This window comes from Bos javanicus, chromosome 16 (genome assembly GCF_032452875.1).
Source record: "Bos javanicus breed banteng chromosome 16, ARS-OSU_banteng_1.0, whole genome shotgun sequence".
Classification (NCBI taxonomy): domain Eukaryota; kingdom Metazoa; phylum Chordata; class Mammalia; order Artiodactyla; family Bovidae; genus Bos; species Bos javanicus.
The window spans coordinates 58542869-58570048 of NC_083883.1; the positions used below are offsets into that span (position 1 = coordinate 58542869).

Here is a 27180-nt window from a genome sequence, read left to right on the forward strand (position 1 = left end):
TGCCCCAAATTCTATAAATTATTGTGTGTATATGCACAAAAATAGAAACAAACAAATCAAAATATTAATAGCAATTATCTCTGAAGGATTAGAATTTGGGTACTATATAATTTTCTTTTAATTCTTTTTGCATTCTTAATTGTCAATTATAACCATGTAGTAGTTTTATTATTAAAAAAGAAGGGGTTAGGTAGAATGAATAACACAAGCAAAGGATGATGGCACTGAACAATATAGTTGAGCGTGGATGGGGAGCTGTAAGTAGTTTGATGTTGTTGTGAGTAGAGCAATGAGCTGGACAGTGACAAGAGATGAGGTGGTTGTAAGGAAGGTCACAGGTTGGTGAGAATGGTGGCTTGGGTGGATAACTCCAGCAGCAATATGAGTAACAGTTTGGGGAAGGGAAGCAAGAAGATAGGCTTCCCTGGTGGCTCAGATGGTAAAGAATCCACCTGCAATGTGGGAGACCTGGGTTCAATCCCTGGGTTGGGAAGATCCCTGGAGGAGGGCATGGCAACTCACTCCAGTATTCTTGCCTGGAAAATCCCATGGATGGAGGAGCCTGGCAAGCTACAGCCTATGGGGTCATAAAGAGTCGGACATGACTGAGCAACTAAGCACAGCACAGCACAGGCAAGAAGATAGAAGACCACTGTTTGGGCAAGAGATAATGAGAGCCCATGGCAGTGACATTAGAGTGAAGGTGACAGATTTGAAAATAATTCATAGGTAAATTAGGTAAGGCTTCAGTGATTGAATGGATATTAAGGTTGAGGATAAATATGGAGGAGAAAGGATTACTCTCAGGTGTCTGCCTAGGGTGAAAAGAAGTGGAAAATATAACTCTGAGATCTTCTTCCATCGAAACAGTTTGGAGCCATATATGGAAGCATTTGTTCTCCTTTTTGAGAGTGAAGATATAGATCCAATCACAGGAGAGTTAGGAGATTTGGCGATGGTATAGGGGTGAGCATAGCTGCCTTCCAAGCAGTTGACCCGGTTTTGATTCCCAGCCAACTCAGTGGGCCGACCTTAGGCTTCCCTTGTAGCTCAGCTGGTAGAGAATCTGCCTGCAATGTGGGAGATCTGGGTTTGCTCTCTGGGTTGGGAAGATCCCCTGGAGAAGGGAAAGGCTATTCACTCCAGTGTTCTGGCCTGGAGAGTTCTATGGACTGTATAGTCCATGGGGTTTCAAAGAGTCAGACACAACTGAGAGACTTTCACATTCCACATTGGTCTGAAAGGGCATGGCCTTTCCTGTGTGCCTCCTTTTCCTGTGTAAGCATACAAGGTGTATTAGACTTCCCCCACCAATCAAAAATAACAGTTACAAAAATAGCTACTATTTATTCTACTCTTCTTACTCATAGACACTATGATAAATACTTTATATAGCATATCATTTTTGCCTTCCCATCAGTCATTGGAGTTAATTATTAATTTATGTTACAGATGAGAAAACTGAGGTTCAGCAAGGTTAAATACTGTGTCCAGGGTCACATAGCTAGTAAGTGACAGAGCTTGACTATAAATTCATGTCTGTCTGATTGACTCATGGACTTCCCTGGTGGCTCAGATGATGAAGAATCTGCCTGCAATGCGGGAGACCTGGGTTCGATCCCTGAGTTGGGAAGATCCCCTGGAGAAGGGAATGGCTACCCACTCCATTATTCTTACCTGGAGAATCCCATGGACAGAGGAGCCTGGTGGGCTACAGTCCATGTGGTCGCAAAGAATTGGACACAACTGAGCGACTTTCACTCTAACTTAGAACCATACTTTAATATAGAATAAAAGTTCAGTTCAGTTCAGTCACTCAGTCATGTCTGACTCTTTGCAACCCCATGGACTGCAGCATGCCAGGCCTCCCTGTCCACCACCAGCTCCCAGAGTTTACTCAAACTCATGTCCATTGAGTTGGTGATACCATTCAACCATCTCACCCTCTGTTGTCCTCTTCTTCTCCCGCCTTCAATTTTCCCCAGCATCAGGGTCTTTTCCACTGAGTCAGTTCTTTGCATCAGGTGGTCAAAGTATTGGAGTTTCAGCTTCAGCATCAATCCTTCCAATGAATATTCAGGACTGATTTCCTTTAGGATGGACTAGTTTGATCTCCTTGCAGTCCAAGGGACCCTCAAGACTCTTCTCCAACACCACAGTTCAAAAGCATCAATTCTTCAGTGCTCTGCTTTCTTTATAGTCCACATCCATAAATGACTACTGGAAAAACCATAGCTTTGACTAGGCAGACCTTTGTCAGTGAAGTAATGTCTCTGCTTTTGAATATGCTGTCTAGGTTGGTCATAACGTTTCTTCCAAGGAGCAAGCGTCTTTTAATTTCATGGCTGCAGTCACCGTCTGCAAGATGAAGTCCGTCACTGTTTCCATTGTCTCCCCATCAATTTGCCATGAAGTGATGGGACCAGATACCATGATCTTAGCTTTCTGAATATTGAGTTTTAAGAATAGAAGTTGGCAAACATTTTTTTTTCTGTAAATGGCTAGATAGTAAATATCTTTTATCTTTCAGGTCACATATGGTTTCTCTTGCATCCTCTTCTTCTGTTTTGTTTTTTTTTTTAAACAAGTTTTAAACATATAAACTTGATTCTTAGTTTGTAAGCCATACAAAACTAGCCACAGGCTGAATTTGCATATCCCTGGTTTATAGCAGACAAACACATGCATACATGTATACACCTTTTAGAGAGAATACTGGTGATGAAAGGGTCATATGAAGCATGCTGGAGGAGAAGGAGAAAAATGGAGAAATCACTTAGCTCTACATTTCCTGGGGAAAGGGAAATCCAGCTGGAATAGAATATCCATGGTAAACACAGGGAGACCACAAGAGTGTGAGTCATCACTCGGCCATAGTCTGAACGTGATCACTCAGCCAACAAATGATCCTCAGAGGGCTTAAAAGCATTAATGTCAGGGGCGGGTGAGGAAGAGAGATTGAGGAAAAGAAATATGTTCCTTAGATAGAACACTGGCCCTGACCTTCTGGAAAGAAAGCCCAGTGCAAGGGATGAAGAAGCGTGCCTTTCTGGGTCCCAACTCTCAGAGGAAAGGAGAGGGTGAGAGAAAAGCCAGGGGATAGGAGTGAAGAAGGGAAGGTGGGGAGGTTGCCTCCATGTGTATATACAGACATCTCTTTCCTCAGCCACAACAACACTTGCAAATTTCAGATGGACAGGAGTGGTCTGGCATCTTTCTGGAATCAAAGTCTACAAACAATAATTTTGGTTTGCAAAAGACAAACCAAAACTCTCCCATCAAAAGAGGATACACATGTACTGAATATCCGTATGGAGTCTGTGGGCTTTCAAGAACTTCCTAGGTGAAAGGATGGAATTAGAAGCAGAAGCTTCTCTGTCCCTTGAGAGATAATGACAAGTGAGCCTTGGCTACAGGTTCATGAGACTTCTGGAGAGGTTGTGAGCACCATCAGAAGGATCCAGAAAGCTTTGGTGGATTGGATCTTCCCATGCTGTGTGTCCTTCAGTTCAGTTCAGTCGCTCAGTCGTGTCCAACTCTTTGCAACCCCATGATCGAAGCACGCCAGGCCTCCCTGTCCATCACCAACTCCTGGAGTTCACTCAGACTCACGGCCATCGAGTCAGTGATGCCATCCAGCCATCTCATCCTCTGTCGTCCCCTTCTCCTCCTGTCCCCAATCCCTCCCAGCATCAGAGTCTTTTCCAATGACTCAGCTCTTCGCATGAGGTGGCCAAAGTATTGGAGTTTCAGCTTTAGCACCAGTCCTTCCAATGAACACCCAGGACTGAACTCCTTTAGGATGGACTGGTTGGATCTCCTTGCAGTCCAAGGGACTTTCAAGAGTCTTGTCCAACACCATGGTTCAAAAGCATCAATTCTTCGGCGCTCAGCCTTCTTCACAGTCCAACTCTCACATCCATACATGACCACAGGAAAAACCATAGCCTTGACCAGACAACCAGTAATACTTTTCCTGGAGTCTATGAGTGACAGAATATTTTTTAAACATCTGTTTTATTATCTAGTTATCCTTTGTATTTCATTGTTTCATCAAAAGGAGTTATATGGATACAGAAAAGGCTCTTTTCTGCATTGCAATGTGTATGTCCCACAGTGGGATTTGTTTTAATTCTTTTTAGGAATATTTCTTAATATTGAGAAATATTTAATCTATCATGACAGACAATACTGTACCATAGAGAAATTGTTGTAGAATCACAAACATCTCAGTTACAGTTTCATCCCTCCACCTGTCAGCAGCATAATGAAATCAATGCTTTGATGAGGGACACAGACTGAGCTAAGGTGGGTTCAGCTGCTGGGACAAATGTCAAGAAATCTTCCTAGGAGAGGTGACATCTGTACCAATTTTGACAATGTGTAGTTATTGCAAAAATACACTGGAAAAGAGCATTCTAGGCTAAATAATACATGTGAACTCTCATGGAACCAAGGGAGAGCCTAACAGAGGCACAGAACTTTAAGTAGTTTGGGGATTCAGAAAAAACAATAGAAGAGAAATAACAGTGAGAGACGAAGTTAGTTACATAGCAAGGGCCAGATCATGAAAGGTTTGAAGATGTATTAAGGCATTTGGATTTTGTCTCAAATACACTGAACACCATTGATGTGTTTTAAACAGGAACACGGTTTGCTCAGATTTCCATAAGGGAGATGAAAGAAGATGGAGGAAGATGGGAGATATTCCAGGCAGTAAAGATTTTGCTCCATAAACATGAGAAAGTACGATAGTGTAAAGCAATAGTAAACAGTGGAAGGGAGAGATTTTAGAAATATTCAGAATGTATAACTTATAGGACCTGGTAAATGATTGGATATAGAAGTGAGAAAAAGAGAAGCATTTAGGGTAACTATAGACTAAACCACCACCACCACCATAGGGTTCTGGTTTAGATACAAAGTATTGGTGAGGTCTGTCTCCATGATTCAGTTAGTTCAGTTCAGTCGCTCTGTCGTGTCCAACTCTTTGTGACCCCATGAATTGCAGTACGCCAGGCCTCCCTGTCCATGACCAACTCCTGGAGTTCACCCAAACTCATGTCCATTGAGTTGGTGATGCCATCCAGTCATCTCATCCTCTGTCATCCCCTTCTCCTCCTGCCCCCAATCCCTCCCAGCATCAGAGTCCTTACCAATGAATCAACTCTTCGCATGAGGTGGCCAAAGTATTGGAGTTTCAGCTTTAGCATCAGTCCTTCCAAAGAACACACAGAACTGATCTCCTTTAGAATGGACTGGTTGGATGTCCTTGCAGTCCAAGGGACTCTCAAGAGTCTTCTCCAACACCACAGTTCAAAAGCATCAATTCTTCGGTGCTCAGCTTTCTTCACAGTCCGACTTCAAAAAGTGAAAATTGAATGGAAGGATGAGTTGAGTTTTAGACTTGCTGAGTTTGAGGTCTCTAAGGCTTTCCCAGTGACTCAGTGGTAAAGAATTTGCCTGCAATGCAGGAGACCCAAGTTTGATCCCTGGGTCAGGAAGATCCCCTGGAGTAGGAAATGGCAACCCACTTCAGTATTCTTGCCTGGAGAATCCCATGAACAGAGGAGCCTGGTGGGTAACAGTCGAAAGGGTTGCACAGAGTCAGACATGACTAAAGTGACTGAGCATGCATATAAGGCATGTTTAGGCATGATGTTTAGGCATGATTCATTTTATATATATATATATCAGAAAGTGGAGGATGGGCCCTGGGGGAGTGACGGGGAGAAAAAGAAAAAGAGGTGTATACATGAGAGTGTATATGAAGGAATATCCTTAGAGATAGGCAGAATAGGAATATGATGACACACTGAAGCCAAGGGAAGAAGAAGTTTCAAGAAGAAAATGATCAACAATGTCAATGCCCTAGAAAGATCAAGAAGATAAGGACAGAATGTGTCCACTTCATAGAAAAACTGGGACATTATTGATGACCTGCAGAGGGAAATTTTACTATGAATGTTGAAGATGAAAGCAGAAAATTTTGAATTCAATTTATAATTAACAATTTTTCATTGTATAGTTTTTATAAATTCAAAATCTGGAAGTGTTAATTGCTCAGCCATGCCCGACCCTTTTGTGACCCCATGGACTGTAGCCCTCCAGTCTCCTCTGTCCATGGAATCCTCCAGGCAAGAATACTGGAGTGGGTTGCCATTTCCTTTTTTAGGGGATCTTCCTGATATGGATTGAACCTGGGTCTCCTGCATTGAAGACAGATCATCTGAGCTACCAGGGAAGCTCAAAATCTAAGAATGATCATATACTGTGAAATCATTAATAACAGCAGAATTTCTTCTTTGTCCTGCTCTTTAGATTTTTCAAATTCGGTGTTTAACTAGATTTGGGAGAAGGTGGCATCAAAGTATTTGTTACTGAACCTCATCTAATTAACCCCCCTACATCTCTCTAGTAAGTGGTTGGTGTCCTTTTCTGTCTCCTCCCACAATTAGTATCTCACACCTTCTAAGTCTTCTCAAGTTCCTATCCCCATTACCTCACGCTGTGTCACAGGAGATACCCCCACCTTCTCCTTTATTTCTAGAGCAGCATTAATTAGAGAAGCATTCCTCAATGTAATACCTGCCATCAACCCTAGAAACCTTGTGCATTCTTTCCTCCCTTCCCTCCTCCCTTTCTAATTCGTGAGCAATTTTCTCTTGATATTCAAGGAGATTCCCAGGAAGTGATGCCAGAGACAGGAATTTTTGTAATTTACTGAGGGTTTCTTTTAGCAGAAAGGGATAAGGAAAACAGAAAAACAAGCAGAATGAGGGGCTAAGCAAGCATGTGGTCTCACAGTCCAATCCCATAGGGAGCTCTGGAGCATAAATTGCATCATGGATTTGGTCCTATCTTGGGGCAAAGGCTGGCTTTTTGTAACTTTCTGTCAATTGGTCATTGTCTGCCAGCCACCCTGGGAAAAGGCAGACATAACCATGCTTTGAGGCAACTCCTATTTGGAGAAAAGAGATTTTTCCAAAGAAAAGCACCAGCAGTAAGCTGTTAGCCAGTACTCACAGTAGCTAGGTGTTGGTGGTACCTGCTTGGGCGGAGCACCAACAATATCCACCACTTCTGTGCATGATGTATCTTTTCTGATGAGTTCTGCATTTAATTACACTAATTAAATCTTTCTTTTCCTTTTATATTATCTCCCCTTACTGCTGTTTTCCTATTAAACTGTTTTGCTGCTGCTGCTGCTGCTAAGTGGCTTCAGTCGTGTCCGACTCTGTGCAACCCCATAGATGGAAGCCCACCAGGCTCCCCTGCCCCTGGGATTCTCCAGGCAAGAACACTGGAGTGGGTTGCCATTTCCTTCTCCAATGCATGAAAGTGAAAAGTGAAAGTGAAGTCGCTCAGTCATGTCTGACTCTCAGCGACCCATGGACTGCAGCCCACCAGGCTCCTCCGCCCATGGGATTTTCCAGGCAAGAGTACTGGAGTGGACTATTTTAGTGATGCTTAAATCTCCTACCATAAACATTTTCCATCCTCCTCTACATCCTCACATTTTTTCCTTCACTGCCAAGATCCTTGTCTTAGCCCATTATCTTCTCTTCCTTAAGAGCCACTCATTCTCCAACCCACTGCAGTCTGGTTTCTGCCTCTACTGTTTTTCTGAAATTGCTTTTGTCAATGTTACTGACCTTCTTGTTTCTAGTTCTGGTGGAGACTTTTCTGTTCTTCTGCTATTTCAATCGCCAGGAACATTTGGATTGATCTTCACCCTGGGCTTTGGAGATGCCAACTCACCTGGATTTCTTCCTACCTCTTCATCACTGCTTCTCAGACGTCTTTGCCAATTTCCTTTCTTCTGCCTATTCCTTAAAGTTACTATTCCTCAGTGTTTGATTTGGTACCTTCTCTTCTCACTCTGTATACCTTTTCCTGGACCAGTCTGAGCTTCTGAGACCATCAGAAAAGATCACCCTCTGCTGTTCTATGATATGTAATTCAGAAGTAAACACATATTTTTAAACAAAGGAGAAACAATATGGTCTCTCTAGTCTTTTAAATCGTACAGCTCTGGATAAATTTTTGAAAATGAACTACCTAGAACACATGCTTTCTTTCTCTCTCTCCCTCTGTTGGATCCCTAAGCATGTATTGTGTTGAGTAAACCTATTAGGAGGTCAGGAATGCATTATCTCATTCATTCTACAGTTTTTATTATTACCAATTTCTGAATTTACATACTGCTCAGATCTAAAGAACCATATATACAAGCATCTAATAAGCATCTATAATTTGATTATCGCAATGACTTCAAACTGTCACCAAGATCTGTTCCTCCTTCTATTTCCCACTTCAGTGAATTGTGTTAAGCAGTTACTTAATTTAAAACCCCAGGGGTCATTTTGGACTCTTCCTCTTGCTCACCCTAACCTCATCCAGTTCACCACCAATTGCTATTAGTCCTTTCCCTAAATATCTCTCATATATATCCACAGCCTCTGAATAGGTTTCTCTGCCTATTAGGTTTTGTGCTCCTCAAATCCATAGATACTTTCTGAATTGAGGAGTGTGTTATTCCACCTGACAAAGTCCAAGTATAAAGGATTTTCAATCATCAGCGTTCTTATAGAATTCATTCACCTGTCCCATGTCAATAGAATAGAAAGTTGAGAGTTCTGTTTGGTGAACTGACTGAACTGTCAGTTCAGTTTGAATCATCAAAAAGAACTGACTTCTGTGGCGTATGTATGTGTGTATGTGCACGTGTATGACATAATATGCAAAGAATGTTTTATTTGAAAACAGGGTTTGAAATAAACCTTTTAAAATAGTCTAAAGCAGTGAAAGAGAGAACTAAAAGAGAAAAGAAGAGAAACACACACAAAAGACTAAAATATGGGATGACTTCATGGGTCTTTACCCGTGAAGTTGAAACACATCATATCTGCTCCAGTCACCCACAAGGACCACTTCTCTAGGGAAAAGCTTCCTATTTTTAAACCTAGTGTAATGCCTGTGGAATTACATTGCCTATTCCCACCCAGGCCCCCAGAGTTTATCATTACACACTGTTTTTGCCAAGAACCTGTTCTGTCTCTAGTTATCAACAAAGAGATGTCAAAGGGCATACACTTGGGGCTTTGGGTGTATTTTTGTCTCTTGTTCTCTACCAGAGGAGCAGATCCTGTGTGCTACCCTTTGAAATCTAGTTCTTTCAGATGTAAACAGGCCCTGTGGCTTAGGATGGTTCTGCAGCTGGGGAGTATCGGCAAACTTGGGAGGTGGGAAGAGTGGGGTGTTCTCTGCCTCATCTTCAAGTTACAGCCCATCTGCACCATTCATATATTCAGCTAGTATTAAATGAGCACTTAATAATACGCAAGATGATGTGCTAGGTTGTTCTCACAATGATGTGGTGCTTGACTTCTGGGAACTTTGTCCAGCTAATGAGATTAGGAATGCTCTATAATATTAAAATAAAGAATGCTTGGTATTATATATACATAAATATATGCACACATGTATATGTATCTGTATGTAAAGACCTATGCATACCTATATGTGTAGGTTACACATATGCTGCTGCTCCTGCTAAGTCACTTCAGTCGTGTCCAACTCTGTGTGATCCCATAGACGGCAGCCCACCAGGCTCCGCTGTCCCTGGGATTCTCCAGGCAAGAACACTGGAGTGGATTGCCATTTCCTTCTCCAATGCATGAAAGTGAAAAGCGAAAGTGAAGTCGCTCAGTCGTGTCTGACCGTCAGTGACCCCATGGACCGCAGTCTTCCAGGCTCCTCCGTCCATGGGATTTTCCAGGCAAGAGTACTGGAGTGGGGTGCCATTGCCTTCTCCGACACATATGCATACATATAAATAAATGTGTGTGTGTGTGTGTATATATATATATATATAATATATATATATGTAAAGACCAATACAGAAGAATACAAATAAGAAAAGAGAATTACTTCAAATCCCATGACCTGTTTCATCCCCTTCTAAATATCTAGACTGACATTTGATATGGTTTAAAATAAATAGAATTATACTTACTGTTGTACAGCCAGACTTTTTACTCAATAATATGTTGGGGACATTTTTCAATTTTAATAAAAAAATCTAAATTATTGTTAATGATTTCGTGTGAATGTTATATATTCTTAATTTATATTGCCAGATCCATGGTAATGGAAGTTTGCACTACATTTTTTTTGCGATTATACTTGTGCTTCCTGTTACACTATTCTATGTTATTGCACTATATTTTTTGCTATTGTTCCATTATTTTTGGTGCATATATGAAACTCATACAAATATCTTCTTAAGTTAAATATACTAGAGGTAAGATTTCTACTGTTGGCAAATATTACCAAAGCAGGCTTACATATGGTAATTACCTATTCTAATCTATCTATTATAGACTAGACTAAATGACTTAGAAATTCAGATTTAGGGGCTCCTTTCAGTCTGGGATGATCATTGTGGGATTCATGGGAAAGTTAAGATAGAAAATGGGCCTTGAATATTAGATACATTTTTGATAATTATATATGTAAGGAAAGTACACCTTAAACAAAGCAGTGAGGCAAAAAATAAATGAATTAATTAAAAAACCAAACGAATAAAAATGACTCAAAACAAAAAACTCAGGAGCATGTTTGACATCAGTGAGTAAATCAGTTTTGCTCAATTGATGGCATAGTGGAGTTGGGGCGATCCTGGAGGGTAGGCTGAGTGTCAGATGAAGGGCAACGTTGAGTGGCAACTTATAGGGTATCTGCAGGGCTATCGTGTAGGGCTGATGGAACCAAGAGGAACAGAACACCAATTCGAATATCATATGGCATGGGCTGGAGTACGTATATCATTAGAGCGAGAAAAATAAGAAGACATCTTAGCACATGACAAAGTAAAAATGCTCTATTCCAGATAGTGACAGTGGGAAAGGGAATATAGGAATGTATTCTAGAGACTTTGTGAAAGAAGAGTCTATAGAAACTGGGACAAAACATCCCCTTAATCACCAACTTCTATAGAATCTTCTTTGACAAAGTCTCTAAACCCCAGCTGCCATCACTGAGTCATGCCAAGTCTGCTAGACCCACACCAGCAAAGAGGGTTTGCCTCACAGCCTACTTCACACCCTCACTGCCAGTGGCTGGGCTGGGCACTGTAACAGAATGGTCCAGCCCTGCTTGGAGGCAAAGAGAGAAGCAGCAGTCAGAAGTGAGGTCTTCATGTTGGCATCACCTGCCAACTAGAGCCCAGCTGATTGGTAGACTCTAAATGACATCCAGATCCCTAGGTGCAAGGGAGCTGGACCAATGTAGAGTTCAACTTTCCTGTTTTCCAGAACAGGAAGATACCTAGAAGGAGGAAAGAATTGATGTGCACAAACCAGCTGACAGTATCCACCAGAAACTTCAAAAAACCTTACTCATGTCTGCTTCTCTGAGCTGGTTTTCCCTCTGTCTCCCATTCTTGCATACAGTTCTGGGCACCCTGCTGTTATAATGCCTTGTACCTTGCATTATAATCATTTGTTTCCATGGTTGTTTTCTTCACTAGACTGAACTTCTTGAAAACGAGAGTCATGCCTTATGCATCTTTTCATTGCCAAGGCCCAACACAGTGACTCACAGATCCTAGGGAGACCAACTGAAGAACAGGGGAAAGAATGTGGGCTTTGGAGTTAAAGGAACTCAAGTTTAAAACTTGCCTCCAAAACTTACAAGTGGTGTGGTTTGGGGCGAGTGACTTTATCTCTGTAAGTTTTAGTTTCTAATCTGTAAAATAAAATAATACTGACTTCATAGACTTGAGAGCTTACATGAGAAAATATATATGAAGCATCTGGCATGTATTTGGGATTCAGTTCATTGTGATCACTATTATTATTAGGGATTCATAAACTATTGCCAAGTTAATGACTTATTAAGTGCATTTCTTCATGATTATTTGTCTTGGCAGCAAAGCAGACTTTGAAGAGTTCAGTTTTTTCCCTTCTGTATTATTATACTCTATCTTGCTTACTATTCTGAATGCAGATTTTGTAAATTTTAAAATTTATCACTTTGCATTTTTATGTTTATGCTGGCTTTATATTTATTTTTGACCTTATTTTTTTAATAGTTTGTGCTGTTCCTCTTTCCAAAATCTACATATGCTCTGTTAAAATTTTAGCTCAGCAAGGAGTTCTTTTACAGAACCTCGTTCTTCCTATTACTTTCTGTCTCCTTTCTGCCTTATTGGGATAACCTAGAATTATGCTGATTTTCAAGGTTTATACACTTTCACCTACAAAGGGCCATTTTCCCCTTGAGACTATACCATATTCCCTTTTAGAAATCTGTTTTCTTGAACTCTAATCCCTGATGTTACCAGTCCTGGCCATTGCAAGAACTAAAATAGAATTTCTTTCATTAAAAGAACTCTCCCATGCCATGTCACCATCTAGGTCTTTCTTATTAATATGAATTAAAATAAATTATCATAACTCTGCTTTTTTCTTGAACGTTTTTGAGAGATATTACCCACAAGTCATATAAAGTATTTATCAGAAGTTCTGCCATTGCTATTAGCAGCACCTGTCTTCGGGCAGAAACTTTCTCACCTGAAGTTCTAGATTATCACTGTATTTTTATTCTGTGTCAGTTTTAGAAACTGCCTTTGGGATGTATCAAAGCTATCCTTTGCCTGACCATGCCCAGCAGTAGTTTATGCCTAGAAAATGTTCATTGCTATTTTATTGTCACTAAATGTTTCCATTGTGGATTTACTTCGGGTGTCTTATTTCAGTTGCATTTCCTTTCTTTTTGCACTGTGGTATTACTTCTATTTCACTTAACTTCATTTCTGTCACACCAGGTATGCCTGTCCTCAGACTAGCTACCCAGAGTCTTTAAGCTGATACTTGCTTTCCTGTATTATGATTTTTGAACTTTGTTGCTGATTATGTAGACATTTGAGACCTTAGATATTGTTATTAATAATATAATGTTTATTGATGATGTCTTATGTGTGATTTTTATATATGTTACCTGATTTTTATTTCTAATAAGTATACACAGATTATACTTTCATTATTCTCATTTTACAGATAAAGAAACTGAGAAGGAATGATGACAGGCAGCTTGTCAGTGCCACATGGCCAGTGAGTGGTAGAGGTGGGACATGAGACCAAGTCATTCTGGCTTAAGCACCTGTTCTCCTCGGGGTGCTGACATGCTACCTCTGACTTTTGGTTCAACCATTTTCTCTTAAGTTTTACTGGGTACTTCTTCCCTCATGCTTTTCTTTTTTCTTATCCTGACCCAATAAGCTATATGGGTATTTTTATGCTACCCTTCCAAATAAATTTCAGGGTGTGACTCTCTTGGTCAGATAAATAAACCACTACCAAGAACTGGAAAGGTGGAATTTACTCTCTTCTGCCTTTTGAGCCAGTTATCTAGGCAATCACACCTTCTTTTAAAACAGGTGCTTTGCTTTGAAACCATCTTTGGAAGCCAGACATTCATTCTCTGTATGCTCTTTTATTTTCCAAAGATATTGTATTTAAGTGAGAGAAGATATATTCATTTTCTATTCCTGCTGCAACAAGTGATCACAAGCTTAATGGCTGAAAATGACACATATTGATCACCTTACAATCCTGTAGGTCAGAAGTTTGACATGGGTCTCACCAAGCTAATATCAAGGTGTTAGGGCTGTGTATCTTTCTGGAGGATCTGCAGGAGAAACCACTTCTTTGCCTTTTCCAGCTTCTAAAGGCTGCCCACATTCTTTGGCTTGCAATCCCCTTCCCTTCAGCTCCAAAGCCAGCAATGTAATATTTCTCTGACTCTGCTTCCATGGCCACCTCTTTCTGTGATCACAGATGGGAAATGTTCTCATCTAATTGGATTGGACCCACTTAGAAAATCCTGAATAGTCTCCTCATCTCAAAGTGCACTCCTAAGCATCACTGCAAAGTCCCCTTTTCCATGTAAAGTGACATAGTGCCATATTGCAGGGATTAGAACATGGACAACTTTGGGAGCATTATTCTGCCTAGCACAGAAGACATTAGACTTCAAATCCTTTAAATTTCCAGTTAACTCTTGTATTTCAACCTCAAGTTCTTACAATACATAAACATTTCAGGAGAATAATTCCACTTTATTTCCAGTAGTACTACTCACTCCCATATGCATTAGCAGAAGTGAGTTAGTATTTTGGGTGTAAAAAGTTTTGTCAAGTTCTCCACATTTGAATTTCAAGAAAAAAAAAAAATGTTGTTCCCAGTTGATTATGTCTGAGAGATGATGATATCTTGGCTCTTTTGTGGCATTCAAAAGAGAAACAATCATCATTTTGAGATCTTATCTTCCTGGGGTCATTAGTAGGTGGTTATTGAGAGAACTCAGAGAAGGCAATGGCACCCCACTCTAGTACTCTTGCCTGGAAAATCCCATGCATGGAGGAGCCTGGAAGGCTGCAGTCCATGGGGTCGCTGAGGGTCGGACACGACTGAGTGACTTCACTTTCACTTTTCATTTTCATGCATTGGAGAAGGAAATGGCAACCCACTCCAGTGTTCTTGCCTGGAGAATCCCAGGGACAGGGGAGCCTGGTAAGCTGCCGTCTATGGGGTTGCACAGAGTCGGACATGATTGAAGCGACTTAGCAGCAGCAGCAGCAGCATTGAGAGAACTGAAGTCAAAGGTGAGGGAAGGAAGTATTGAGGAGGAATCCTGACTTTTCTTCTCGTGTCATAGAGAGGGTAATAGAGGTGGCAGCAATTCAGAGAGAGGCACTGGAGGAGAAGATAGTGTGGGGAAGAAGACTATGAGTTCAGTGTTAGAGACAAACTGAATATCCTCCAGTCCACATGCCCCCTGAGAACGAATGATGTCATACTGCTATTAACAATCAAATTACACGAGTAGAATGTATAACTATAAAATCTTAACTTCATACATTGCCCCTTTCTTTAGTATTTCTGGGAGTCTTCAGACTGGTGTGCCATAAAAATCCATGCCCACTGGCATCTATGGTTCTGTTGCTGTTTGCTGTTGCATGCTGGCAATGGTATTTACCTTGTCTGCTGACACTCAACATTTCCAGCTGATGCTCTGCCCTCACTGTTTCTCTAGGGAAAAGCTGGCCTTATTAGTGAGCTGGCTTCTAATGCAACCCAAGGCTATAAAACTTTCAAGTGTTAGAATGGTGCTGACAGCCCTTAATTCTTTCCAGAAATGGAGAGAGTATCCCTTATCCTCAATTGGTGCTTCATTTTGTTATTAGACCTTAAAGTATTGCTTATGTATCCTGGGTTGTACCAGTTTTCCTATGAAAAGAGTTCTTTTTGTTTCTTACTAAAGAACTCAAAATCCAGTCTCTAAAATCAAGTAATGGACAGAATGTCATTGTGGTTCTTCCCTTGTTCTTGCCTTTTTGGTTTTCTGTGGACACCGTCACATACTGCTTCTGCCTTTGGCCAAAATTCAAACCCTTCTTGCAAATATATCCATGGAAAAATATCCACAGATTCATCAATTAGACTACTATTTCAGATGGGAATTAAAATTCAGTGTCTGAAATTTGTTTCTGCTCAGGTAGAACACCCATAACATTGACATGTTGACTTCAAGATGTCTGTGGGGGATCCAGATACACACACACACACACACACACACACACACACAGGCACTTCATAGTTCAAGAATAGAAAATTTCCCAGTGGTGAACAAGGTGAATGACAAAAGAATGGATTGCAATCATGACCCAGGAGAATAACTTATAAGAATCAGAAAGGGAAAGAGAAACCCACAATGGAGACTGAGAATCTGTGATCACAAAAGCAAGGAAAGAATTGGGAAAGAACACTGCAATAAAAGCAGAGAACTTCAAGAATCAGGAAGTAACTAACAATATAAACATGAAAGTGGTTCTCATAAAAACCAGGTTACAGTGGGATTGGGGGGTATGTGATGAAAACAGAAACAAATGGGAGATGAAGAAATTATCCTTTCAAGAGATTTGAATTAGAAAGGAAGAACCCTTTTTTCTTCCTAGCTATGATTTTCTCAGAAGCCTCATCCTGTAGGAAAGAAGAAAGGTAATAAAAATAAGTAAAGAAATAAATGTTGGAGTGTGTTTGTGTGTGAGGGAGTGATTAGTTCAGTCCAGTCACTCAGTCATGTCTGACTCTTTGCAACCTCATGCACTGTGGCAAGCCAGGCTTCCCTGTTCTTCACCAACTCCTGGAGCTTGCTCAAACTCATGTTCATTGAGTCGGTGATGCCATCCAACCATCTCATCCTCTGTCATCCCCTTCTCATCCTGCCTTCAATCTTTCCCAGTATCAGGATCTTTTTCTAAGAGTCTATTCTATACATCAGGTGGCCAAAGTATTGGAGCTTCAGCTTCAGCATCAGTCCTTCCAATGACTATTCAGGACTGAGTTCCTTTAGGATTGACTGATTTGATCTCCTTGAAGTCTAAGGGACTCTCGGGAGTCTTCTCCAATACCACAGTTCAAAAGCATAAATTGTTTGGTGCTAAGCTTTCTTTATAGTCCAACTCTCATATCCATACATGACTAGTGGAAAAATAATAGCTTTGACTAGATGGACCTTTGAGGGCAAAGTGATGTCTCTGCTTTTTAATATGTTGTCTAGGTTGGTCATAGCTTTTCTTCCAAGGAGCAAGTGTGTATTAATTGCATGGCTGCAGTCACCATCTGGAGGAATTTGGAGCCCCCCAAAATAAAGTCTCTCATTGTTTCCATTGTTTCTCCATCTATTTGCCATGAAGTGATGGGACTGGATGCCATGATCTTAGTTTTCTGAATGTTGAGCCTTAAGCCAACTTTTTCACTCTCCTCTTTCACTTTCATCAAGAGGCTCTTAAGTTCTTTGCTGCCATAAGGATGGTGTCATATGCAAATCTAAGGTTATTGATATTTCTACCCGAAATCTTGATTCCAGCTTGTGATTCCTCCAGCCTGACATTTCACATGATGTACTCTGCATATAAGTTAAATAAGCAGGGTGACAATACACAGCCTTGGCTTACTCCTTTTCCTATTTGGAACCAGTCTGTTGTTCCATGTCCAGTTTTTACTGTTGCTTCTTGACCTGCATAGAGATTTCTCAGGAGGCAGGTAAAGTGGTCTGGTATTCCCATCTCTTTCAGAATTTTCCAGTTTGTTGTGATCCACAGAGTCAAAGGCTTTCGCGTAGTCAATAAAGCAAAAGTAGATGTTTGTCTGGAACTCTCTTGCTTTTTTGATGATCCAATGGATGTTGGCAATTTGATCTCTGGTTCCTCTGCCTTTCATAAATCCAGCTTGAACATCTGGAAGTTCACAGTTCACGTACTGTTGAAGCCCGGCTTGGAGAATTTTGAACATTACTTTGATAGTGTGTGAAATGAGTACAGTTGTATGGTAGTTTGAACATTCTTTGGCAATGCCTTCTTTGGGATTGGAATGAAAACTGACCTTTTCCAGTCCTGTGGCTACTGCTGAGTTTTCCAAATTTGCTGGCATGTTGAGTGCAGCACTTTAACAGCATCATCTTTTAGGAATTGAAATAGCTCAGCTGGAATTCCATCACCTCCACTAGCTTTGTTCAAGGGAGTGATAGAGCTCATGATAAGTGGCCTACATTTTATCATCAAAGAAAGATGCATACTTGTGTAGGAGTCAGAGGAGATTGAGGTTGGTGAGGAAGAAGGGGCAAGAAAAATGGTGAATATTTTGAAGAAGAGATGACCATAAACAATTTAGACAAGTGCCACTAAAGATCCACAGTAGATCAGAAATAAAAAATCAATCTGAGTTAGGGTGACATTGAGAATGGTGTGCAAAGGTCATTGGAAGTAAGGGAGTGTGTTGACATTTCTTCAAGTGACTCTAGGAGCTGGGCAAAGGGAAAGACTGTGAGTCAGACTGTGAAGCCCTTGATGTGTATGGGACAGCCGGGGGATGGGAAAATGAAAGAAAATAGAAAGATACAGTGACATATTAGAGTGCCACATGCACAGTAGTAGGAGCACTTTGACAGAGGTAGAAAACACTAAGTTTTTGAAGTTGCCCTAAGCATCTAGGAGAATACTAGTTAGTACTCTGGGGACCTGTAAGCCTTATGGTGTGAGAACAGCCCAAGGATTGGGGGAGCAGGTCAAAGGGGATAGTCGCCCAGAGGAAGAAACAGAACTGGCAAAGTGGCTAGCAGATGCAGGTGGCAGAGGGAAATCATTCTGCGTATTTTGTGTTGAGAACCAACGGATGGACAACAGTGACAGAAAGATTTAGATTTAACCAAACCCAGATATCCAAGATTTGGCCCAAGTTGTTTCTGTGAGGGGAATTGGCTGAGGGTCCTTGGGGGCATCTGGTTTTGTTCTCCTGGAGGCTGCCTGACCACCTGTAGCATGCAGGCAGCATCTTCCTCTGGAGGGGGCTTGCTCTGCCTGTGGGTAACAGTGCCCTGGGTCCCAGTCTTAGGGCACACATGTATGCATCTTTTTATGTCTCATTTTTTAACATGAGAATTTTTGATGCTCATTCAACTTCCTTCAGACAGCTCAGGATCTTTTTCTTCTTTCTGGCCTGAATTACTTCTCTTGGTTTATAAGGGAGCTGTTTGACTGACTATTAAACTAGAACACAACAGGCATTATTGTTATATTCTTTTACTTTTACCTAATCGGAAACTAAGCAAGAGTTGGGACTTTCATGGAAAGTTAGATATTAGAGTGTGGCTGCTGCTGCTACTGCTGCTAAGTCGCTTCAGTCGTGTCCGACTCTGTGTGACCCCATAGACGGCAGCCCACCAGGCTCTCCCGTCCCTGGGATTCTCCAGGCAAGAACACTGGAGTGGGTTGCCATTTCCTTCTCCAATGCATGAAAGTGAAAAGTGAAAGTGAAGATGCTCAGTTGTGTCCGACTCTTAGCGACCCCATGGACTGCAGCCTTCCAGGCTCCTCCGTCCATGGGATTTTCTAGGCAAGAGTACTGGAGTGGGGTGCCATTGCCTTCTCTGAGAGTGTGGCTAGGGGTCAGCAGTTGTGGAGCCCAACAAAGGAATGTGGTAGGCTGGACACTGGACAATGGTTAATCTCAAATCAGTAGGTGACAGTGATAAAATAGTGAAACAAGTGTGTATTCTTCCAGGAGGCATACCAGAAATAATAGACTTAAGTTATGGCAGAACAACTTGCTATGTCAGCCTCAAGGAAAGCTTGATTTTGAGACAGTGTTTATGAAGATCAAGGTGAAACTTCACTTTGCTCTGTCTGAGCCCTCAGAGAGAAGTTCATGGCAAGTATTTCCATCTAGGGTGTGGAGAAGATGAGTAAAGGGAGATCTTGGCAGAAATTAAGTAGATTAATACAGCTCGTCTCTCTTTTCAGGGTCCTAGGTGGAATGGTGGTAAAGAATCTGCCTGCCAATGCAGGAGATGCAAGAGATGCAGGGTCGATTCCTGGGCTAGGAAGATCCCCTGGAGGAGGAAATGGCAACCCACTCCAGTATTCTTGCCTGGGAAATCCCATGGACACAGGAGCCTGGTTGGCTATAATCCATGGGGTAGCAAAGAGTCGAACACGACTGAGTGACTGAACACATCTCTCTTGTAATACATAGTTCTAGACAGTTCATGAACCTATGCTTTTTATGACATTTATGTACATTGGTCCCGGTCAGTTCATGAGCTTATGCATTTTATGACACTTATGTATGTCATTTCTTCTTTGAATATTAAGATATTTTGGATGACAAGTATATCTCTTAATAACTTATTTCTGAAGCAAGATGTTATAGTTTGAATTTTTGAATAATGTCCATTCTCTTCACTGTAGGTCTGAGCCAGGCTCTGGTCATATTAGTGGACAAACTAAGACATTTATGTTATTAGCTCAGATTAAATACTGAAATGGCATACATGTATTATAATAGGTGAGGCAGTCTACGTGCAAAGTGAACACCCTTTGGATAGCTACACTTTTACCCTTTTTTGGTTTAGGGAAAAATCTGGACAAAAATGTTTGTCTCCAACAAAATAAGACTCTCCTCTATAGTTTTCCTTAATGACCGTTTCCTACTGTCTCTAGCTTTTAAAAATGTATTTTTCCCTTATACTTGCCGACTTCTACCTATGTCTTTTTGGAGTACAGGAGTTAGAGCGACTGCATCCAGTTTGCTACCACATTACATAAACACTCTCATCTGGAAGAGTAATTTATGGCTGGGAGAGGGATGGACAAGGAAGGAAAGGGAAATGAGTAGACCCAACTGATGAGTTGGTGGTGGAGGAGGAGGCCTCTTGGAGAATGGCTCAAAGGAAATTATTGGAACTGCTGGTTTGAGGGAGAACAGAAGGATGGTGGCCAAGGTTGGTAAGTGGCAGACAGGGAAGCCAGGAACACACAGGTAGCCCAAGTAAACCATGCCAGGAACAGGGGGACTTGGGGAAAGTGAGGGAGGAGAAAAGAGAGAAAACTGTCAAGTTCCCAATTCCTAATTTTAGTGGGCTCTCTGAAAAGGAACAGAGGGTGCAGTTTTTCTTCCTTGGTACCCTGCCTCTGTGAAGGCTCAGTCACTGGTCCCTCTCCTTTCTTTTCTAATTGTTTCTTTTTTCCTTTCCTTTTCTTTCTTCTCTCTTTCCTCCTATCCATGCTGCCTCTTCTTTCGTCTGACCGATTAGAACATCTCCATGTTGAAGAGTTACTTGATGTCATCATAGCTCCAAACCATCGATTTGTCATTGCAGGAAATTGTAATTGTTTTTAATAAAGGAGAAAAGGAAAGGGCATGTGACTAATGTCTGTGGAAAACCAGGCGACAGTTCAAAAATCACTGAGTCTCCAGGAAAGCAGAAGGAATATCCCTCTGATCACATCTGACATCACTTCATGGAATCTGGATGGTTTCTTGGGAGAGGAGAACTATTTTTCCAAGATATTATAAGTCAATAAGAAAGGATATTTTAAAACCCCCTTTCTCCTAAGCACTTTTGGTTTTAAAGCAAAGTCTTTTTGTGCTTCTTTATTCCTCTTTTTGGTTCTGTGCCAAAGAACACAAATACAGTCTTCTTTGGGATCTCTATTTCTTGGATACTCCTTGCCAATATATCTTACATGTGGATTAAATAGATGGCATCAACAGTATAGTTGGGAGGCAAAGCAAGCAAGAGAAGAGGGTCATGGTGTTCTCACATGAGCTTCGGGGTTGAGTGATTTCAGTGTCTGCAGCTTGTCTACCAGAGTAGTAAGCATAAAGCATCAATCTATAAAGGATATTTTCAACTATGTTGAGAGAGCTGTCTGCATAGTTGAAGCTGTGATAGGATCATTGCTATTTTTGGAGCAGCATTTCCAGTGAATCCAAGGGGCGACTCAGTTTTGGTTTAGTTGTTCTTTCTTAAAATAACTCTCCATTGAGAATGATGAGGCTCTGTTTGCTCATGGTGAAGTTTTAAGTTTCACTCGTGTCAGGAAAATGAAGGTCTTTGACTATATATGAGCTTTAAAAGAGATCGAATGCTTGTTCGATGGCCCTTTATTTTATGGGCCATGGGGCATGTGTTTTTAATAGACCTTTAAGTCTGCAAATAAGTACAAACATAATATTACCTAGTTCTTTGAAGGCCACCAATAGAGATACTCAGTGAGTATAAAGTAGTCAGAGTAGGGTTAGAGAGTTTATGGATTAAGGTACTAGAAAGAGAAAAAATATACATAAAACTAATATTTTCTGCAGTAGCTTTATGTTATCCTTTCCTTCCTATAACTCATCTCTTTTTCCTCTTTAATTTTGTGTTTCCTGGTTACTATTTACCTTTTTTAAAAATGCCCAAAGCAAGCATATGCTGAAATAGAGATTTAATCAATCTTCTTATAGTAATGATCGTGCAGTGTGATAGAACCAGAGAATGAGAACTGGAAGGCCTCATTCACCATGGACTGGAGAGTAATTCTCAAGGCATAGAATTAAGAGTATCATTGGGTTTATCTTGAAGAAATAATCTAGGCGTTAAGTGGGGAACTGAGTATGATGTCAAATACTGAGTATTCATATAAATATTATGGTGCCAAAAAAGGTAGGATATTATTTATCTTGGAATAAATATTCTAAATGAGTATTAGTGTCTTTTTTGAGAGCACCATGATACCTGGTCTCAGCCTCTTTGCCCTTCTCCTCTAAAAGGCAATGATGGTTGGGAAGCCAGAGTCTGATTAGATCTGGCTCTGTTCCTTTCTATGTACTGATCCTTTGGTGTGACATTTCCTCTCTTATGTGCTCCCCAGGGCGTACATGAGTGTGAAGGAGCTGAAGGAGGCACTGCAGCTCAACAGCACCCACTTCCTCAATGTCTACTTTGGCAACTCAGTACGAGAAGACCTTGCAGGTGCTGCCACCTGGCCTTGGGACAAGGAAGCCATCAGTCACCTGGGTAAGTAAAGTTGAAGAACAACTACAGTTGGAGAAATGAGCAGGTTGGAAGGGAATCTGTGAAAGTTAGTTTGGGGGGAAATGGAGAGAAAAATAAATTTACTTAATAAATTAGCTTCTTTGGGCTGATAATAGCTTTGAGGAGAGTTTTTCAAAATGTTTTAATGAAGACAGGTAAGATGTACTAGGGCAATGTGGCAAATACTCAGAATGTTCTAGATCAAATATTCAGAAGATTCTAGACCAAATAATCTAGATGCAAATAAATTGCTGACATGGGATAAGATCCATTTTGTGTCTTGATTAATCTCAAGAGGGAACCAAGCAAAAAGGTGGCTAGACTGTGAAATCTGGTTTGCAATAATCACTGTGCCAGAAGATTGCTGGTCATCTTGCATGGATGTGTCCAAAAGATTGGGGAAGGAATAAGAAGCAATAGGTTAACAATAGATGAAAAGATATTGTTGCTGTTCAAGAGGAAACCAGAACATAGAAATCCCTGTAGCGAATTAGGTCAGCATACAGTAGGGCTATATATCTCAAGAAAGGAAGAGATAATAAAAAGTTAAACCTGTAGTGATCCAAACTGAATGCTTTGTTTATCCTGGGTTTCATTGGCTCTATAGTCATCTGATACAGTTTTAGGGCTCTCCTTTTATCATTAAATTTTGTATTTTCAGTTGTCAGTATATGATAAGTCAGAAATTTGTGAGGTGAGTGGTGCTGTCCAAATCAAAACTAATGTGAGTCATTCTAGTCTTCATGGTTGTAAGAGGCAACCTGGAAGGTTATATGCCAATAAATCATTTAGTAGTGAGTTTGAGTATCTTGAATTATCCTCATGATAAACAGTGGTAACAGAGGAGCATACAAAACTTTAAGAAAATATCTCCAAATTGGCTCACATCTGATTCACCAAATGTTACGTTTCAGTATATATGACAGCAAGGTTTATCAATAATGGTTTCTAAGAATCCTAGGTCAGTCATTGGGAATTGAATCTACTTGTTCAAAAAACCTTCAAAAAAAAAAAAAAAGATCTGCCTAGCCATTATGGAGACAAATCTTGGCCCCTTAATAAGAATTGTTGAGATGGGAGCAGAGCCTTGAGTATTTTCTAACTTTTCTGGTACTAGGCCATTGACAAAATTCATTTAAATAAAAAAAATGGACAAAATACCAAAAAATTAGCTACTTGAAAACATCAGACATCAGCCAAGACAATGATTTCAGAGAACCAATCCTCAATTAGAAGAAAGCTGCATTGAGGTGAGATCTACATATAGCTCAGTTTTGGGGTTTTGTTTTTTTCTCCTTGAGGGAAATTGCCAATTCTCAGTAAAAGTAATAGAAGCAGATCAGAGAGCAGCAGTCCAAAGCATGTTTCAGTCTCACTACTGGGGAGACAAAAACTATAAGTCAGAACTTCTAAGGTATCCAGACTAGAGGGATCAAGTTCCCAGAGAAATAGAAACCATGGAAAAAATGAATGTGATATTCTACTCATAATTTTAAGATATTTTCTGATTTCTGAACTATGCATTCTCTAAGTCAGTGACCAAGAAAACAAGAATTGCTATAAAATAGCTGCTATTAGATAAAAAAGCTGAAAAGTAATATCAGGAGTCTTACAGTGGGGGGGACAAAAAAATGGAATTGAGATTCTGTCAAGGAGGGGCATTGAGACACTCTATGAAATACTCTTCATAGACATTCTATGAAGGAAAACATAAATAGTCTAGCTTACACAAAGCATAAAATTCAGCCTGAAACACTCTTAAATACCTGTTTTTAGGAAGGTCATCTTGCCTGGAGGATCCCACGGAAAAAGGAGCCTGGCAGAATACAGTCTATAGAGTCACAGAGTCAGACATGACTGAAGTGACCTAGCAGCAGCAGTAGCAGCATCTGCCTATATTTAACTGCCTAACAAAAGAAAGTTAAATATGCTCTGGAGGAAGACAATATCATCAAAAACCTCTACAAATTTCCATGCACAATGTCCTGAAACCAGTAAAAAAAAAAAATTCCAGTTATGCCAAGAGACAGGATCAAATGATGGTAAACAAAACTAAACAAAGAAATAAGCAATCACTCCATAAATGCAGATCCACAGATTATCCAGATATTGGAGTTATGGAATAGTGGCTTAAGATAATTATGATTAATATGTTCAAGATAGATAAAAAGTTGTAGGGTGTCCTCAGAGAATTAGAATCTATATTAGTGAATCAAAGGGAAATTTTAGGACAAAAATATAGTAGCTAAAATTAAGAAATTAATAGATTAGTTTGTGAGCAGGAGAAAAGATTTAGAAAACTAAAGAACACATAGATATTGAAGCTCAAAGAGGAAAAGTGATGTAAAAATATAGAAAACAGCATGAAGCATTTGAGACCTGATGAAAAATTCCTACTGTAAATTGGAGTTCTAGAAGCAAAAGAGAAAGATTTTGAGGCAGAAACAATATCAAAGAGATAGCAGCTGAGAATTTTGCAAGGTGACAAAAAATATCAAACTACAGATTCAAAATGTTTCTCAAACCCTAAGAAGGATAAATAGAAAGAAAATCACAACTTGATTCATTATAGCAAACATGCTGAAAATCAAAGGCAAAGAGAAAATACTCAAAAGTAACCAGAGAAAAATTGTTACTTTAAAAGAAGCAGCAGTAAGATTGGCATGCTGATTTTTCAACAGAAACTATGGAAGTCATAAAACACAGATTGATAGATTTTTTAAAATGCTATAAGAATAATTGCCAAGTTATAATTCTATATTCAGCAAAAAAATCTTTTAAAGAAAAATTGAACATATTTTCAGACAAAAATAGATAATTTAATACCAGCAGTAAAGTAAATATTGAAGAAAGCTATCCAAATAGAAAGAAGATGACCCCAAATGGAAACAGAGACATACAAAAAGAAATGAACCACACTAGATAGGAGAAAAATATTAAAAGTAATAAAAAAATTTTTTGGTTTAAAATATATGTGGTTAAAACATGACAACAATGTCATGAAAGACAAAAAGAAAGTAAAGTAAATTAAATGATTTAAGCCCCTTCTATACCAATATCTAGAAAAATTACTGATTTATTCATTTTAGACAGCTTATATATACCTTATATAAGAATTAGATCAAAATTCTTAGATCAAAATAGATCATAGGTTTAAATATAAAAAGTAATACTGTATAACTTCATAAAGAAATCATAAGAGAAAATCTTCAGGGCAAGGTTAGGTGAAGAGTGCTTATATATCACACCCAAAGCATAGTCCATAGACATGACAATGGATAAATTGAACTTAATAAAAATTAAAATTTTTTGTCTGAGAAACACCTTATTAAGATGAACAAAGCAATGGCAGACTTGGCAGAAGTATCTGCAAACCGTCGTACATCTCACAAAGGATTTGTGTCTATAATATATAAAGAACTTTGAAAACAAGAGTAAACAAATATTCCAGTTAGAAAATGGGCCAAAGCACAGACATTTTGCCAAAGAAGATATACAGATGGAAAGTAAGCGCATGAAAAAATATTTAATATCATTAGGGAAAAACAAATTAAAGCCACAATGAGGCTACACTTACTAAAAGACCTAAAAAGTAATAATAACAATACTAATTGCTAGTGAGAATGCAGAGAACTGGATATTGCATATATTGCTAATGAAAAAGTAAAACGGCACAACCAGTTTGGAGAATACTTTGGCAGTTTCTTGTAAAATTAAATGTATACTTACCATATGACCCAGTAACTGGACTACTGAATATTTGTCCCAGAAAAGTGAAAATATATGTCCACTCCAAAACCTGTGTATTGATCTTCATAGTAGCTCTATTTGCAATAGAGCAAAACTGGAAATGACAAGAGTATTTTTTAGTGATAACTTTAAGCAAACAATGATACATCCATACAGTGGAATGTGCACGTGTGCCTGCTGTGCTCAGTCGCTCAGTTGTGTCCGACCCTGCAACCCCATGGATTGTAGCCCACCAGGCTCCTCTGTACATGGGATTTTCCAGGCAAGAATACTGGAGTGGGTTGGCATTTCCTACTCCAGAGGATCTTCCTGACCCAGGGATGGAACCTGCACCTCCTGCTTGGCAGGTGGGTTCTTTACTGCTGAGACACCTGCGAAGCCAACAACACTACTCAGTAATAAAAAAAAAAAAAACCAGAGTATTGATACATGCAACAATTTACATGGATCTCAAGGGTGGTATGGGGTGTGAAAGAAATCTCACAAGTTGCATGTTTGAGAATATTATATAATATTCTCAAAAATTCATGTGGTATTCTCAAAGTTAAAAAAGAAGACTAGAGAGAGAGAACAAGCTAGTGGTTGTCAGGGGTTAGGAATAGTAGAGGATTGAGGAGAGAGGTATGCGTGAGGGGGGGGCGCGAAGGATAATAGAGGAGCAATCTTAATGGTGATTGAACGTTTCAGTGTCTTGATTGTGGTGGTAGTACACCAAGGTATACGAACATGTGATAAAATTTCACAGAACTACACGCATACACACCAGACTGCATGCAGAAACTGGTGAAATCTAAATAAGGTCAGTAGTCTCTATGCATAAATAGAACATATCACATAGAGCTTTTTGAAAGCTCACTGAATGAAGGGATGAATGAATAAATGAATGAAGGTATTAAATTTAAATGGTTTCAAGAAATGTTTGTTCAAACTAGGGTTCTGTAACAACCTAAGGGGTGGGATGGGGTGGGAAGTGGGAGGGAGTATCAAGAGGGAGGGGACATA

At 39.9% G+C, this 27180-nt stretch overlaps 1 protein-coding gene across 1 annotated transcript in view; it reads left to right on the forward strand.

Annotated features, from left to right (window-relative positions):
• PAPPA2 (pappalysin 2) overlaps nucleotides 1–27180 on the forward strand; it is a 317270-nt gene that overhangs the window by 92054 nt on the left and 198036 nt on the right. Inside the window, exon 3 of the mRNA XM_061383283.1 lies at nucleotides 22265–22410. Coding sequence (XP_061239267.1) covers nucleotides 22265–22410 — 146 coding nt within the window. The remainder of the gene's footprint in view (nucleotides 1–22264; nucleotides 22411–27180) is intronic.